Source organism: Thermobia domestica, chromosome 8 (genome assembly GCF_964235325.1).
Source record: "Thermobia domestica chromosome 8, izTheDome1.hap1.1, whole genome shotgun sequence".
NCBI lineage: Eukaryota > Metazoa > Arthropoda > Insecta > Zygentoma > Lepismatidae > Thermobia > Thermobia domestica.
The window spans coordinates 156,728,951-156,745,150 of record NC_137461.1 but is presented as its reverse complement, the minus strand read 5'-3'; the positions used below and the strand labels follow the sequence as shown (position 1 = coordinate 156,745,150).

Sequence of the window (16,200 nt, the reverse complement as noted above, 5' to 3'; positions counted from 1 at the left end):
GAACCAGGTTGACGACTACCCTCGGTAAGTCGTTGTAAAAATTTTGGTTTACCTAACCCGGGAAATACTGCAAATTCAGATCCCGAAGCAGAGTAAGGTTGAATTTACTTTTTGTCATATAGTTAATGAATACAAATTTGACCATATTACGAAGTGGTAGAACAATTATAAGAAAAATGGACAATGAAACAATGGAAAAGGAGTCCCATAATAGTGACAATGGTGAACATAATGTAGCACCAGAAATGACATCATCAGAAGATCGAATCTTGCTAGTATTACAACAGCAATTGATGCAGATGTCTACTGAGTTAAAGCAGACGATGAAGCATAACTCTGAAGAATTAAGTAGACGAATAGAACAGAAGTCTGATGAATCTAACAAACAATACGAGGAATTAAGCAAACGAATGGAACAGAAGTCGGATGAAACAAAACAATTAATTATCCAGACGATGAGCGATATCACCTCGCAGTTCGAGTAAAAGTTAAAATGAATATCGGAGAAATGCCAGAGTAATCACAACCACCTGAGCCAAGAAATCAGTGATATAAAAAAGGATTTAGAAGTAACCGAATCTTCTGTTCAACAACAAAAGATCCAGGTCATCAGTAATGCTAACAACATACGTACAAATACGCAATTGTTAGCTACGTTACAGGAAGAAATTAGAATGCTACAGGTTAAGGACCACACATACCACAATAACCTGTGTGATGGTCGCTTGGAGTTTCCACACTCACCAGAGATGAACCCACCTTCGCCGGTATCTGATGAGGATATCATTTTAGAAGAAATTCATCCGAAGAGTACAGATGGACGAAACATAGATGGTGTAACGACACATCACGTCATGAATAGGAACTGTCACCCAACGGGTACATGGAATGATAAAAGGAAGGTAAAATTAAGTGTTAAGATGAGTGAAATACGAGCCATGAGTAAATTCAGTGGTAAGTGTAACGAGATTGCTACTTCTTTCTTAGAGAAATTCCAGGATGAGTGCAATATAATGTGTATAGATAGATCACAATATATGAAATTAATCCCTCATGTATTACTCCCACCTTGTTCACTATGGTTTAAAGCAGTACGTGATCACATCAGTACATATGAGGAATTCAAAGCGGCATTGATCGCGAATTATGAAAATGACTTTTTGCTGGCAAATAGAGATGCCACCATTAGAAATCAACACTTCAATCCTCGATTGCATAAATCTGTTGTAGAGTTTGTTGTAAATACATACAACGAATTAAAGGTCGTTAATCCATTGCAATCGGAATCGAGAATAATAGCATCAATTCGAAATTTGCTTCCATTTAAGTTACAACAGATCTTATTTTCCACACAGTGTATGAGTTTCAACCATTTATTAATGCTTGTCCAATGCTATGAAACTCAATACCATGCTATGAATCAACAAGCAGGAGTGGGTAAAAATAAGAATAATTCAGATCATTTTGTGCCTGTTCGGAATTTGAATATCCGAAGTGTGAACAATACGGAACATAACCTAAGCCGAGTAAATTCTAGCAGTCAAAACGAGCAAAATAGACAAAGTTATTTAGGGAATCCGCCTAACCTAATTAATCGTAGCAATCCATATGTTAGACCATATAATCAAAATAGGTTTAAAAATAGACGGAATGTATGGCGAAATTCCAGGAATACAGCGAACTACGTGGATAGACGTAATGGGAGGACAAGAGATGTCACTTCGCATCAGGATCCAGGTATTGAAGTAATGTCTGTACAGAACAATAATACGGGACATAATCATGATTGTGCTGTGCAATGTACTTTATTAGAACCATACACCAGTATAAATTTAAACTAATTGCGGCTGATGTGGTAGGGGTTAAACCCATATCAGCTGTAGATTCTCATGAACATTTACCTAGAAATTTAAGCGATAATTCTTATGAACATTTATCTTCCAATTTATATGTTCATGTTAATGATGAAAATGATCTTTCACATGACGTCTCTGTAATTATTCGGAAATAGCAAATAATAGATGTCAGTACCAATTTATACCTGTTGTAAATCGTTGTTGGTTTGAAGATGATACTGTCAATGATGGTTTTAATATTGAAGAAAATTTTGTATTTTTAAAATCCTATAGTACAGCTAAAATACCTATTAAAGTCAATGGGTTAAGTACTGAAGCTTTACTTGATACAGGAGCAAATGCCTCTCTATTATCGTATTCATTGTGGAAAGCAATTACTAGTAATTATTCGAATCCTAAACTACAAAAGGCTGAGAACCTTATCATAGTTGATTTTACCGGTAAACATAAAAAGAGAGTAGCTGGAATTACTCGTGTGACAATAACTATTCAAGATTTTGAAATATCAATCCCTATTCTGGTAATAAAGGAACTTAACGAGAAATTAATTATGGGATTAGATTTATTATCACAATTACGTGTCATGCTTGATTTTAAAAACCAAACGTTGACTATACCGGGTATACCTCAGGAAATCGTTCAGAAACTGCTTCCAAAATTAGATAATCTTGCTTGTCAATATAATGATATTTCTCCTACAGTGAATAATGTTTTTGTTAGTGCAGAAAGTGGTAAATTAAATGATCAACGAATGGAAGACACACAAAAATTGGTGGATGTAAAGGACGATGTATTGTTTTCTGAGCGTGTTAAATCACTCGAAAGCAGCCTTGATTTTGCTGATAATACAGTAAAAACTGACTTTAAGGATATCTTATATAAGCATAGAAATGTCTTTTCAGAACATCCTGGGCGTTGCAAGGATTTTGTTTATTCTTTTAAAGTTAAAACAGACAAACCCATAGTAACTAAGCCCTATATAATTCCATATAGATACAGGGAGAATGTACGTCAGCAAATTACAGATATGTTAAGAGATGGGATCATTAGGCCTTCCCGAAGCGTCCACCTTAATCCATTACATGTTGTTCCAAAGAAAAATGGTTCTCTACGTGTGGTATTAGATTTGAGACGCACGAATTGCCACATTGATCTGGAACAAGTGAGGTATCCTCCAGTGGAAGAAATACTAGCTTCTTTACAAGGGAACACTGTATTCGGAAATTTAGATCTAGTGATGGCGTATAATCAGGTCGAATTACATGAAGATTCGAAACCGTACACAGCATTTAGTTTTGAAGGTCATTTATACGAATACAATCGTGTAGTCTTTGGGGTTATCAATGGTAGTGCGGCGTTAGCATCCTGCTTGAACAAAGTTCTAGGTCAAGACTTATGTAGCAACGTGATAACTTATGCTGATGACATCTTAATCATGGGGAAAAATCCACATGAATATTTGAAGTACTTAGATATAGTTTTAGACAGATTGGAAAGTTCGGGCCTTACTATCAATCTACAGAAATCCAAATTTCTGCAGAATTCTATAGAATTTCTTGGGTACCAAATTGATGCCTCTGGTTTACAATTCAGTCAATCTAAAGTACAAGCCATAGAAGATTCGACAATTATAGATTCTTCCAGTTTAGTGAATATGGTAAAAATCCGAAGACATAGCAAATTTTTGAAACGTAATTCACAAGTAGAGTCTTTGCAAGAAGGAAAATATCGGATCAAGGTCAATGACTTAGTTTTTGTTAAACAACATCCACAAAGTAATATGTTGTTAAAGAAGATTTATAAATTTTGTGACATTTTCTCAGGTCCTTATTTATGTTTTAAGGAAATAAATCCTAAGGTTTTTGAATTGTTGAACGCTAAAACAGGTACGTCAATTGGACTTCGTAATATAGATGAGTTAAAGGTTTGGAAACCTACTCAGTATACAAAGGAAAAATGGATGCATCTAGTGAAAGAGTTAGTTGCACCTGACATTCTTGCTCAAATAAATAGGAATGAAGAATACTGAAAAAATATATATATATATAATACCAAAAGGGTGTTTTCTGTTTATGTAAAAATAGGCTTATTTTCTTCCATTTGGTTATTCTAACGTAGGTTCTGTTTAATTTTCGATCTTTGTTCAATTTTATTTTCTTTGATTTTCATTAACCAACGATAAGTTTTCAAGGATTTGAATTCTTTCTTATTAATGTGAAGGATTATAATTTAATTCATGATTGATTAAGCACAAAAATTGTTTTCATTATATCAATTTGTATTGAAACTTTATTGTTCAAAATAAGTATTAACTAAATTAAAGATTTGTCATAAATGTATCTATATATATATATGAAACTAGCAGCGTTCACCCCGCTTCGCTGCGGTCACCCCGGAACGCAATAAACTTTGTTACTTAGATAATTTTTACTTTTTCGCTTTCAAGTGATATGATAAAAACCATAGAAGATTGCAGTAAATGTTAACATTATATCGCCTGTCATTTATGTTAACCCGCCCCGCTTCGCTGCGGTCACCCCCGAACGCAATAAACTTTGTTACTTAGATAATTTTTACTTTTTCGCTTTCAAGTGATATGATAAAAACCATTATAACGCCTGTCATTTATGTTAACCCGCCGAGTGACACGGTCATGCGGGTTGCATATACATACGTTTATTTTTATACCTATGATGAACTAACAAAGGATTTGTACGTAATGGACACCTGAATGGTCAATTATCTCAAGACACTGGTAATTGAAAATTAAAGTGATATGATAAAAACCATCTAGGGTCCAAATCCTAATAACCCCCCAAAAATAAAAGAAATTGGTTCAGCCGTATTAGCGTGATGAGCTAACAAAGGATTTGTACGTTCTCTTTTATATATATAGATGTAATGAAGATATATACGAGGTGCGATCAAAATATAAAGTACATATGTAATTTAAGAACACTATTGTAAACGGACCAGTGGTTCTTGAAGATAAAAGCCAAACTCACTTATGACTTTTATATTCAGTCCATTTGTCGGGCGACATTTTTATATAACAATACTTTGGATAGGTTAATAATTACCTGTACCTTGGGCAGAAAGTGCTCATACATATGCACTATACTTCATAGAATGTTAATTTAATAATAACAGAAGAAGAATGTTTTTAAGATATGTAAGATATTATTATGGGATAGTTGTTGCTATGTACATGTTTATGGATACCGAGTCAGCAAGTTTGTGTGCTTGACAGTGTTAAGGAAAATATATTATAAAGTATATCAACTAATAAACCATTTTTAGCACTGTTTATCGACGTTATCATTCTTATATAAAAGGTGAGAACGATAGTATATAATTATTAAAGATTACTACCACTCGAGATTTGTATATCATATTTTGTCGAACCAGGTTGACGACTACCTTCGGTAAGTCGTTGTAATCCAACCGTTCCAGAGATACAATAAACATTGGTAGAGTTTGCAACACTGCTTACAATTGTGTAAAAATAACCACAAGAAGTTGTTTTATCTACAACTACTAAATATTATCGCTAAAGTATAGTACGAAAAGCAAAAGAAAGAGACAAATAATTTAAACCTTTCTCACTAATACGTTATTTTAAGCTGCGTTTACCAACGTTTGTCATATTTCTGGAATGGTTGGAGGTACCAAATCGCTGTAAATGACATTATAACTTTTTCAGTCTATTGGAAACAAAATAACCGCTCTTGGTACTTATCTCAGCACTTTTCGAAATAAAACTTTTTGTCAAAAATTCGAATTTTCATTGCCTTGTAACTTTCTTCCTATTTATTCGAAATGCATCATAACATGATCTTGGTATCTGACACTAAGTTGTTGTGCATGTGCGTCTCTTTGCCCTTCTAAGTTGCATTATTGCAGTTGTATAGTACCTTAAAATTAGTGTTTGTGATATTGTGGCATTCTCAGTCAGCAACATTGAATATTAAAGGTGTCATTGTAAGTTTCCATTTTACATGTATATTTTAAATATGTTAAACGTGGATTTAGTGTTGTCCACAACTTGTTTTACGTGAATAAGGAGCGTCCAAATGACAAGCAATGCTGTGTGAGCGAGAGATACTGGTTAACCACCACCAACTGCAGCAGCCGATTACTACTAACATTGCGCAATAAGTGAGAAATGCTGGATGTCAAAGAGGGGGCTGCAATTGCAAAGAAATTTAACAGGACATTATGGCGCCCAATCCCACTTTCAGCATTGACACGTTGATTGCCTTCACCGATCCTTTCTCCCAAAGTCGATTACGTTGTGTTCCGTTAACACTTCTACATCGACGGCACATATGAGATGCTACGAAGAACATTACGACCGGGGAGTAGTAGGGTAGCGTTCTGTTCTTAGATGAGAACAGATTTACTCTGAATATTAATTTTAGAACGTTTAAGTCTTTTACGAGAGGCATGAACACCAATGAACTCAGGGACATTGTCTAATATGATCATTTTGGTAGACTAGGTGTTCTTGTGTGAAGAGGTTTAATGTTACATGTGCATACAAACCTCCAAATTTTTTAAGAAGGTACTTTCACCAGTAAACGTTATTGTAACATTGAACTCCTTTCCATGTATGTGTCTTCAGAAATGTGGTCGACTTCAATCTTAACTTTATTAATGATAATGCGCGACGGCGTTGAACATTGCAGCTGGATACTCTTGGAATAAGGGAATTTTCGGGGAATGAACTCTCCTGCTCATATCCCCGGTTTGAATTGCATCAAACAGATAGTTAACACGTTGGCTACCAACGTCCCATATATGGGACACAGCGGATTTTATGAGGGACCGATTCATAGACATAAACCGCCACTAGAGACCGGTCATAGGAAAATTTCCTTACCCACAGACCATCTGCTAGAACGAGCCCGAGCGTCTCACATATGGGACGCTGGTCCTTGGTGAAAACCAATGCGTCCCAAATATATTTTTTGTGTCGGTAGCGAACGTGTTATGCTGTGGAAAGGAGGCTTGGAGTACGTCCAGATGCAGCAAGGACCTTCCAACAGTTATCAGTAGCTGGTGGAGCAATCCATACCGCATCAACTCATTACCAACCTTCTGGATAGCATGACGACTCATTCTAGAGAAAAGATTGCTGACCGTGGTGATTACACACCTTCTAAGAAACATTTGCCTGTAACTGTAATGTTAAGGTGTCATCATAAATCGTAATACCTTCAGAGTAAGTTATTGTCTCTGTGTATAAGTGTCATCATTATTCTTCTAAGCACGTGTTTCTTTCTGTTGTATTATACTGTAACATTATTTTCTATGTGTAGCTCATTTCACCAATCTGTGCCACTGGTAATGGCACAACATGTAAAACTTGCTTTTGTCCTTAAGTGGGTAGAAATATACGCAACCAGACATAAATAGAATATTACATTAATTATAAAAGTATTACTTGCATAACTTTCCACTTGGCACATAATTCTACGTATTTGTGTAAAATGAAAAATAATTTTACAAAAAAATCAAAAGTGTACTGCACTTAAGGTAAAAATAGAGAAGTAAGCATTTGGCTAAATACATATTCAGCGAACACTTATACATTTCTCTTAGCTTATGTGATACTTGTGAACCGAACATACAGCAATAATATAAACATTTCCGGGTATTATGCTTTGTTTATTTGTATACAAATCTCTTAGCATTCTTCATGGTTCAATTTGAGTTTTACAAAAACATTTCAATTAATTGTTATTAAATAGTAATATATTTTAAATAAATTTCATTGAAACGGAAACAATGGCATATCGGCCCATCATTATATCATCTTAGGATTAGAGTTTTCTCTTTAATTTATTTTTATATTAGTCTGTTTCTTACTAGATTAGGCAAAGAAAATTGTAAAAAAATAAACCTTCCCCCATTACGACTAATACCATTTTATATACGAAAAACAGTCCCTTCCACAATCTATCTTTGTAATTAAAAATTGTAATTTATTTAGTGTTTGAGATTTGATAATACTTATTATGTCAACAATGCTATAATTTTGTGTTGTAATTGTTACTTTCCGCAGAATCGTTTGAATCCAAGAAAATGAACAAAGGAATTTGTAAGTACTGAATAAACTAAATAGTAAACCAATGAATACTTGTTAAAGGAAAGATATCAACCTTTAAGTCAAAAACAACTTTTAAGATTTTATCATAATATGAATGTAAAAGATAGAAAAAGTGAAATGAAATGAAATGAAGTTTTACGTCTCACGGATATGCTGGCGAGGATAAAGGAGTCGTTGGTGATGAGAAATGAATGAAATGGTGGAATGAAGAAAGTGGGGGAAATGGAAGAACCGGGAGAAAGTTCATCCACACGGTGTTTGTCCACCACTAAGCTCACTTGGCGCGAGCTGAGATCGAACCAAGGATCAACGCACCAGAGGTGAATGCTCCACCACTGAGTCAAAGCTCCCCCCAGGGAAAAATATATAGAGAGAGTGAGAAATTTAGTAAATAGACTTCGGAGAATGGTATTAGGTGTTACTAATTTTATTAATGATAAATACGTTTAAATTAACTACTCTTATTATTTCTTTGACTATTTCTTAAAATACTCATTATTAATTTCGTTCTAGATGAGTCATTAATCATCATCATAGGTATTCTGACATTATTGGCTGGTCACTTGCAGCAATTGAGAAGCTTCCACTCTCCACGGTCTTCCGCTAACCTCTTTGTCTTCACGTACGATTTTTTCTGTTTTGATATCGTCCATTAATTATAGTCTCCCTTGCCTCCTCCCTCTCTTTTCTGCGAACATACCCTCTGAAACGTTCCTCATAATACAGTTCTTTCTTATCCAATGTTCCAACCAGTTTCTCTTTCTCTTCTTAATAATGTCTAACATTATTCTTTTCTCTCCTACCATTTCTAACACCAGCTAATTTGTTTTCCGCTCGACCCAGCTAATTCGCTCGACTGTTCACACACACATTTCGAAAGCTTCCGGTCATTTCTCATCATTTTTACTTAATGTCCATGCTTCTGACCAATGTAGTAAGTCTTACAATATTTTACACGAAGCATTTTTGAGTCCTTTACTCAACTCACAAAATAGGTTTCCTGAAGGCTTCTTCCGCTATTCCTACTATTGCTTTTATTTAAAGTTCAAATTTCCTATCATTACTAATAATACTACCCAGGTATCGCAAACTAGTCACGGGTTCTATTTTCTCTCCTCCTACTTCTATATGTGACACCGACTCCTTAGTTCCAATCACAATGGCTTTTGTCTTTCTAACATTTATTTTCATCCTATATTCTTCACAACCCTTCCTCAAGTTTTTAAATATCTTATTGATTTTCTCTTCAGATTCTGCAACAAGCGCCATATCATCTGCAAACCGTATACACTTAATAATTTGACCTTCTATTGAAATGCAGTCTTCATTTTGTAGGCTTTTCTCGACTATGTCTTCCATATAGATATTAAATAATGTAGGTGAGAGACATCATCCCTGTCAAACTCCCCTTCTAATTACACTCTCCTGTCTCATTTCTTTCCCTATTCTAACACTTACTTGTTGGTTCATTTTAAAGCTTCTTATGGGTCTTCTATCTTTCCATTCTAACCCAACTTTCATTAGAATTTCAAACAACAATTCCCATTTCATGTGGTCAATAGCCTTTTCTAGATCAATAAATACCACATACACCTCTTTCCTTTTCCTATAACCTTTCAGCGATCACTCTTAATAATCCAATTGCATCTCTTGTACCCTTACCTCTTCTAAACACAAATCGATTCTCCTTAACTTTTCTCATTTGTTCTCCCATATAACCCTCTGTTCAGAATTTGAAGCAAAATTTTTACTTTATGAGGTATGAGACTATTAGTTCTATAACCCTCACATCTCTTTGGGTTCGATTTTTTAGGAATCGGTATCATGATTATACTCATTAAGTCTGTTGGCCACTCTCCTGTCTCATATATTTCATTGCAGAGTAGGAACAATTCTTTCTTGCCCTTGTCTCCCATATTTTTAACGAATTCGATTGGTATATTATCTATCCCAGTTGCCTTTCCATTCCTAATCTCAGATATAGTTTATTAAATTCATTCCGAAGAGTAGTGAACCCTTTATCAACCTCGCCTACTTGATTTTCTACTTCAACATCTAGATCATATGGTCTATCACTATTCTCAGATAATTCCTCAACATATTATTTCCATCTTCCTAAGAATTCACTTCTCTTGATCAGTACCTTCCCATTCTTATTTTCTACTGCCATCGTAATAGCCCTCGTTTCCTCCGCAGTTTCACAGATTTCACCTTCTTGTACATTTCCTCATATTTCCCAGTTCTTCTATGTCCTCGCATTTTCTTTTGTCAAACTCTTCCCTTGCTCTGTCTGCTTCAATTCGCAACTCATTAGAACTTCTTGTACATCTTTCTGTCCTCGACCTTTTCCACGTTCTTCTTTCCCTCATTTTCAGCAACATCTATTCTGGAACCCATGGTTTCTTTACCGTTTTGTGTACGCGATAACCTACTGCTTCTTCTGCAGCCTGCAGTATGCAAAGTTTAATAAGCTCCTACCATTTATTACTACCTGCACCTATCCTTTCCTCGTTTGAGTATTTTTCTTCGAATTCCTTAACGAAAAGGTTTCTTAGTTCCACATTTTTCAACTTTTCAGTATTCAACAGGTTGTTGCCTACTTTTTTCCTGGATATATTTTTCATCTGAATATCTACTTCGGAAAGCACAAGGTTATGATTAGAGAAAATGACAACCCCGAGAGTGGTCTTCGCGTTCTACAAATTATTCTGATACCTCTCCTGAATCATAACCACGTTTTCCCAAATACTAGTGAATTCTGTCTACAGAAATTGACCAGTTCATCTCCCCTATCATTTCTTTCTCTTAAACCATATTTGCCTACAACACCACATTCCTGTTTTCTCCTACAACTGTATTGAAATTCCCCATTACAATTATACATGCACCCTTCTTTCCCCTGTCTATAATTTCTACTATTTTCTCATAATTTTCCTCTACTTGTTCAATTGTATGCGAAGTCGTCAGTGTATAAGTCCGTATCACTAGATCTTTCTATTTTCCATTTCTCATAATTCTATCATCAACACATTCTCCTTTCACTACCTTCTCTTTAAAGCGCTTGCCAAGAATTATTCCTGCACCACTGTGAACCCCCTTCTCATTACCTGAGTAAAACATTCTTTATCCTTTGCTGTTCCATACCCCATTACCTTGCCATCTAATTTCACAAACTCCTACCAAATTTAGATTATTTTGTATCATTTCTTCTTTAAGGTTTCTTAATTTCCCTCAATACAACAGGGTCCGTATATTCCATGTCTCTATCTTAAACCTCTTTCTCTTGCATATTTTTCTTTCCCTATCTATCTTCCCCATTTTGTTACTTCCTCGTTCAAAAGTTCTTCCCAAGCTATCCCTTCCTTCCCAAGCTATGGGAGATATTTTTCATCCGGAACTACATTTTAACCTGCGAGATACCATTGTACATATTTTCTCTCTTTCTTCTGTCAGCAAACTAGGCAAATAGAGTGGTGGTTTCCCGTTTTCTTCGACTCCGTAGTATCCCACCAATTAAAGTCACTCTGGCCACGCCTGGAAATAATGTCCAAGTTGCCATACCAATCACTATGATTTCCGCTAACTTAGCTATTGGGGGAACCTCTGCCTCCTCTCAGAACACTTTTCGTCTGGCTATTCCATTTAGACCAATTAGGGGGGTGGCCGTTCTGGTAGTGAACTACCGATGACGTAGCTCTAAATTTCACTGCAGTATTCAATTCTCCTCACGTGACAAGTAAATGTCCTCCTAAAGGTGCTGTTTATTGAGGAGGAGATGAGACAAAGTGGTAGTATTATTTCTTTCCTTTTGCACTGTTGTGTTTTTATTAAACTTATCTTACGGATATATATGCAACGATATTTAAATTATTGAACAAAGACATTTCGAAAAGAAACTTATTTCCGAATAGTCTTATGGCAACATTATTGTAATTCGTAATTATATTTGTATTTCTTGAGTACAAAACTTTTAAAGCAGGCAAGTCAAACTCAATAAATGAAGTCATCCTGTACAATAATGCGAGCCGAAAAAAGAAAAGAAAACATTTCCGTATTTAATGATGTATTTAAAAAGAGAGTAAGCGGAAAATCTTACCAAATATTGTAGTGTTACAAATACAATTAAGATAAAATTAGCCTAGCACATGAAAATATATTGTTTCTTACCCGACGCTTGTTATCTTTCCCAGCTGCGAAATGAGAGTTTGACACGCTTGCTTTAGAGTATAAAAATTTACTAATTTAATACTCAAATGTATCCTACTTACAGTATTTCCTATTTACCATGGGTTTTGAATCTTTTACCTAATTTTTCAAGAATGATACTCCTGAAAAACGTAATATCTAGTCATTTACGTTTAACCTTTCTCAATGCCTGGTATTTGATCCACACAAACCAAGAAAAAGCTGCCGTTGGGTGCTTGCAAATAGTACAAAATGTATTTTGAATATGTCTTTATATATATAGATGACGGCAATTCTGACGGACACCGATACTTTCACGAAGTACTTTAATAATGCTGCGGGGCAACGAGAACACAAGGTATTGGTGAACCTTTCATTTCACATACGTCATAAAATAAATTTTAATTATTATACATAGATATAGCGGGTAAAATGCACAAATAGGGATGCTCCGCGCTCGGTGTTTTTAGGAATGCACAATAAATATAATAAGTTACAAAGTGCTCAAATGATTAATTTATATTCCAACGATACTAAATATTAAAGTTATAAAAAGAAGCCTGAAACTGAGAAAATCAGAATACTCGACCTACTCAAACTGACTCCTAATTTAAGCTTATATTCCTATTTCTTTTCTTAAAAGTATCCAAGACGATTCTAAAGTGTTCAGTATTTATATTTGTGGTGATAGGATAACAAAATGGTAAGGAAAATACCAAAGATATAGCTGGGCATTGGATTTTGTTCCAAATAAAATACTTGGAATATGAAAAAATGTATCCTTGGTAGTACAATAAGTGAACAATCCTAATTGTTTACTTTTATATTAATATATTAATTTGTGCCTACATACACATATGTTAAAAATTACACGTTCAGGAACAGTGATCCATGTTTTAATTAGTTGTGATGAGGCTTGTGAACTCAATCCCATTTTTCGCCAGGAACGTTCAGCTCCCATATGTTTATTGAAGAGGAAATGGTTTTTATTTCATCTGTTAGCTTAATAATCCGCAAATATCCTATCGAATGTACAACGGTATACTTATCTACGTATTTTATCTTATGAATATCCTCCCTTTGAGAAACACGCCTCTGAACACATCTCTATTTGGGTGACACCACTGTCAAGAAAATGAATTAAATTATACTAGCATACCGAAAGTGAAACAAGTATTGTTTTAACATTTCATATCTCAATCTTCGAGTGGTCAGAGGAACAGTCTCAATGAATTGCTCGATGAAGGCATCGATCTCGAAGACAATACACACCGTTTCGTTGACGTTCGAAATACCATATGCTGCTCTCGTCAGACGAGATCACGTAGAGAGTCAGTTTGTAGGGTGAATCTTGACTCCTCCGTAAACAGAATATGATTCCACTTTATCTTCATTCATTTATAATGTTGATGATATCACTCCGTACGTATGGATTGATACGAGACACAAAAACCTCAGTCTTCTCGCTAAAACTTCATTGAAGCTTTAGGAGGTCACATGGTAACACAAGCATTGCCACAATCTTCTTTGCTGCCATAGTGAATTCTCTAACAATTTAGTGTTCATTTGAAGTGGAGGGATTCTAGTTCAAATGACTAAGTATCTATAAAATTGCTAAATATTGCCTTTTAGACGACTTCGGCCCACTTCGGTTAAGTCTTCGGCTCACATCGACTGACCACTAGTTATTTACGTAAGCGTCACACATGACTTTCAGTAGTATTCATAGCTTTGATTGGGAAGTTTTGCCTGTAACTGAGCTCTGTTCTCTGGACAGAATCGTTTTCCATTCCAGAGAAAATTATTTATGTTTTATTCGAAACATGACAATGTTAATAGGACTAATAGTATGAAATATTACAATACATTTTTCCAAATAGTTTCGTACTTGAAACTACTGCGATGCTTGCCATACACAAGAAGAAATATTTTCCTATTTTAAGTCTTGATTGTTCTTGAGCTCATTTTATTTAATGTTTTTGCATCCCTTCTTTCATTCGCACTGTGTTATACACATTTATTGTGTCTTTCCAAACTACATATAAACCATTATTTCTCCAGAAATGTTGGTTTATAAGGTAATAAAAAAATTACTGGTACCAAGTGATGTAGTAATATTGAATAAAGTTAGAATTTACATTACAGGCCTATTCTAAAATAATGTAGTGTAAGATGTTTAAGGAAATATAAACGAATACAATTTTAACTCCATTCAATAAGGAACCAAATCTTCAATTTAATAATATAATTACAATAATTACACTAACATATACTTGTATTTGTTAACAGAATAATTATATAATGTAAGGATGATCATATTTACCCTGGATCTTGCTTTCTCTGGAAAAAATTTTATAGCAAGTTCGATAAAATTCTTCATAGTATCGTTCATGTTGATAATAATGATCTTCTTGTATCTAAAAGGATACGCTTCCTGTAAATAAAAATTAAAACAAATTGTTGAGGAGTGCATGTGTTCATTATTTATACACATTTAAAATGTATTCCTAAGTGCATTATTAATATAATTATATTATATTTTGAGTCAAGTGAAACATGTTATTGTAATATATACTAGCATTCCAGTTATTACAAAATTCGAGTAGAATAAATATATCGCGTTAGTGTACGAAGCTGCATTACAAACGAGAATTGTAAACATTTTTTCAAGTGGCTAAAATTTCATTTATTGTTAAATTAAATATGTAACAGAAAGAGAAAAAGCGAAGTTTATTTACCTATTTATCTAGCTATATATATATATATACAGTGTGTTCGAAAAAGAACTCCTTAGTTTCAATGTGTCCTAGAATCTGTACAAAGTGATATACACTAATCTAGTTTGTGGTGTTTGTTTCATCAACTCTCCAAGTTTGGCTTCCCTGCAGTTGGCAGGTCTCCTTGACCTTGAGACGACACCAGTCCTGTTTTTTCGTAATTTTAGACGTCAGTATGGTAGTGAACCACCTACAGCAAAAACTGTCCGTCATTGGCTAAAGTCTTTCAAGGAAACCAGCGGTGTTTTAAAAGCAAAATCACCAGGTAGACCGAGAACTTCTGAAGATGATGTTCAACAGATCCGTGTTTCTTGTGTTCGAATCCCGAAGAAGTCATTGGCAGACGTAGTCTAGAATTAGGAGTGCCTAAAGGTACTGTGTATAATGTTGTGCGTAAAAGACTTAAGTTGCGCGCCTACAAATTGCACCTGATACATGAAATTAAACAGACTGATAAAATCGAAAGGAGTTTGCTGCTGACTTTCTACACAGAATCGATGATTATGTCATTAAAAAAAAGATTCTCTTTTCTGATGAGGCTACATTTCATGTCAGTGGAACAGTTAATCGTCATTTACAGGAAAGAATCGTCGCGGCGTTTGGGACAGTTATACCTGAAATGTTGGTGGATACGTGGCGAGAAGTGGAACATAGTCTCGACGTGTGCAGGCCACAAATGGATCCCACGTTGAAGTTTACCAACATTAAACAAAACTTGAAGGAATTCTCTTTCATGATATGTACTCATTGATATAAGTTTCGATTCATTTCCCAATTAAATTTATACTTAAAACTAGGGGGTTCTTTTCCAAACTAGGGAGGTTTGTAGGGTGAACCTAAAGATGTTCACAAACTCCGCGAAGTGATTCGTGACATCAAAAGAAAACAAAAAAGACCTCTTGTATGCTGGCGGATTCCCCGTCCTGTATTCTTTATAGTGGTTTACTTTTTTACTACCTGCGTGAATAAAGATCGGGATGAAATTTATCCTGGGGACGCAAAGTTCTTACCAAAGACTCTGTTTCCGGTTCTTATTAGCGTTTTGATGTATGGTAATCAATAATAAAACTTGAAGTGTGAGTGGAGTTCTACCATTGAATTGATTTTTTTTTAAATCTAGCTATGTATTATCGTTGTAATTATATATATTTATATTGCCATATCAAAACGATAATAAGAACCTAAAACTTTGTCTTTGGTATGAACTTGGCGTCTCAAGGATAAATTTCACCCCGATCTTTATTCAAGCCGGAAGTGGAAAGGTCTAAAC

At 34.8% G+C, this 16,200-nt stretch overlaps 1 protein-coding gene across 1 annotated transcript in view; it reads right to left on the bottom strand.

The window, feature by feature from the left end:
• LOC145691877 (uncharacterized) overlaps window positions 1-14,560 on the bottom strand; it is a 28,194-nt gene extending 13,634 nt beyond the window's left edge. Inside the window, exon 1 of the mRNA XM_081767188.1 lies at window positions 14,477-14,560. Within this exon, the coding sequence (XP_081623314.1) occupies window positions 14,477-14,545 (69 nt within the window). The 5' untranslated portion in view covers window positions 14,546-14,560. The remainder of the gene's footprint in view (window positions 1-14,476) is intronic.
• Window positions 14,561-16,200: the final 1,640 nt, after the last annotated feature.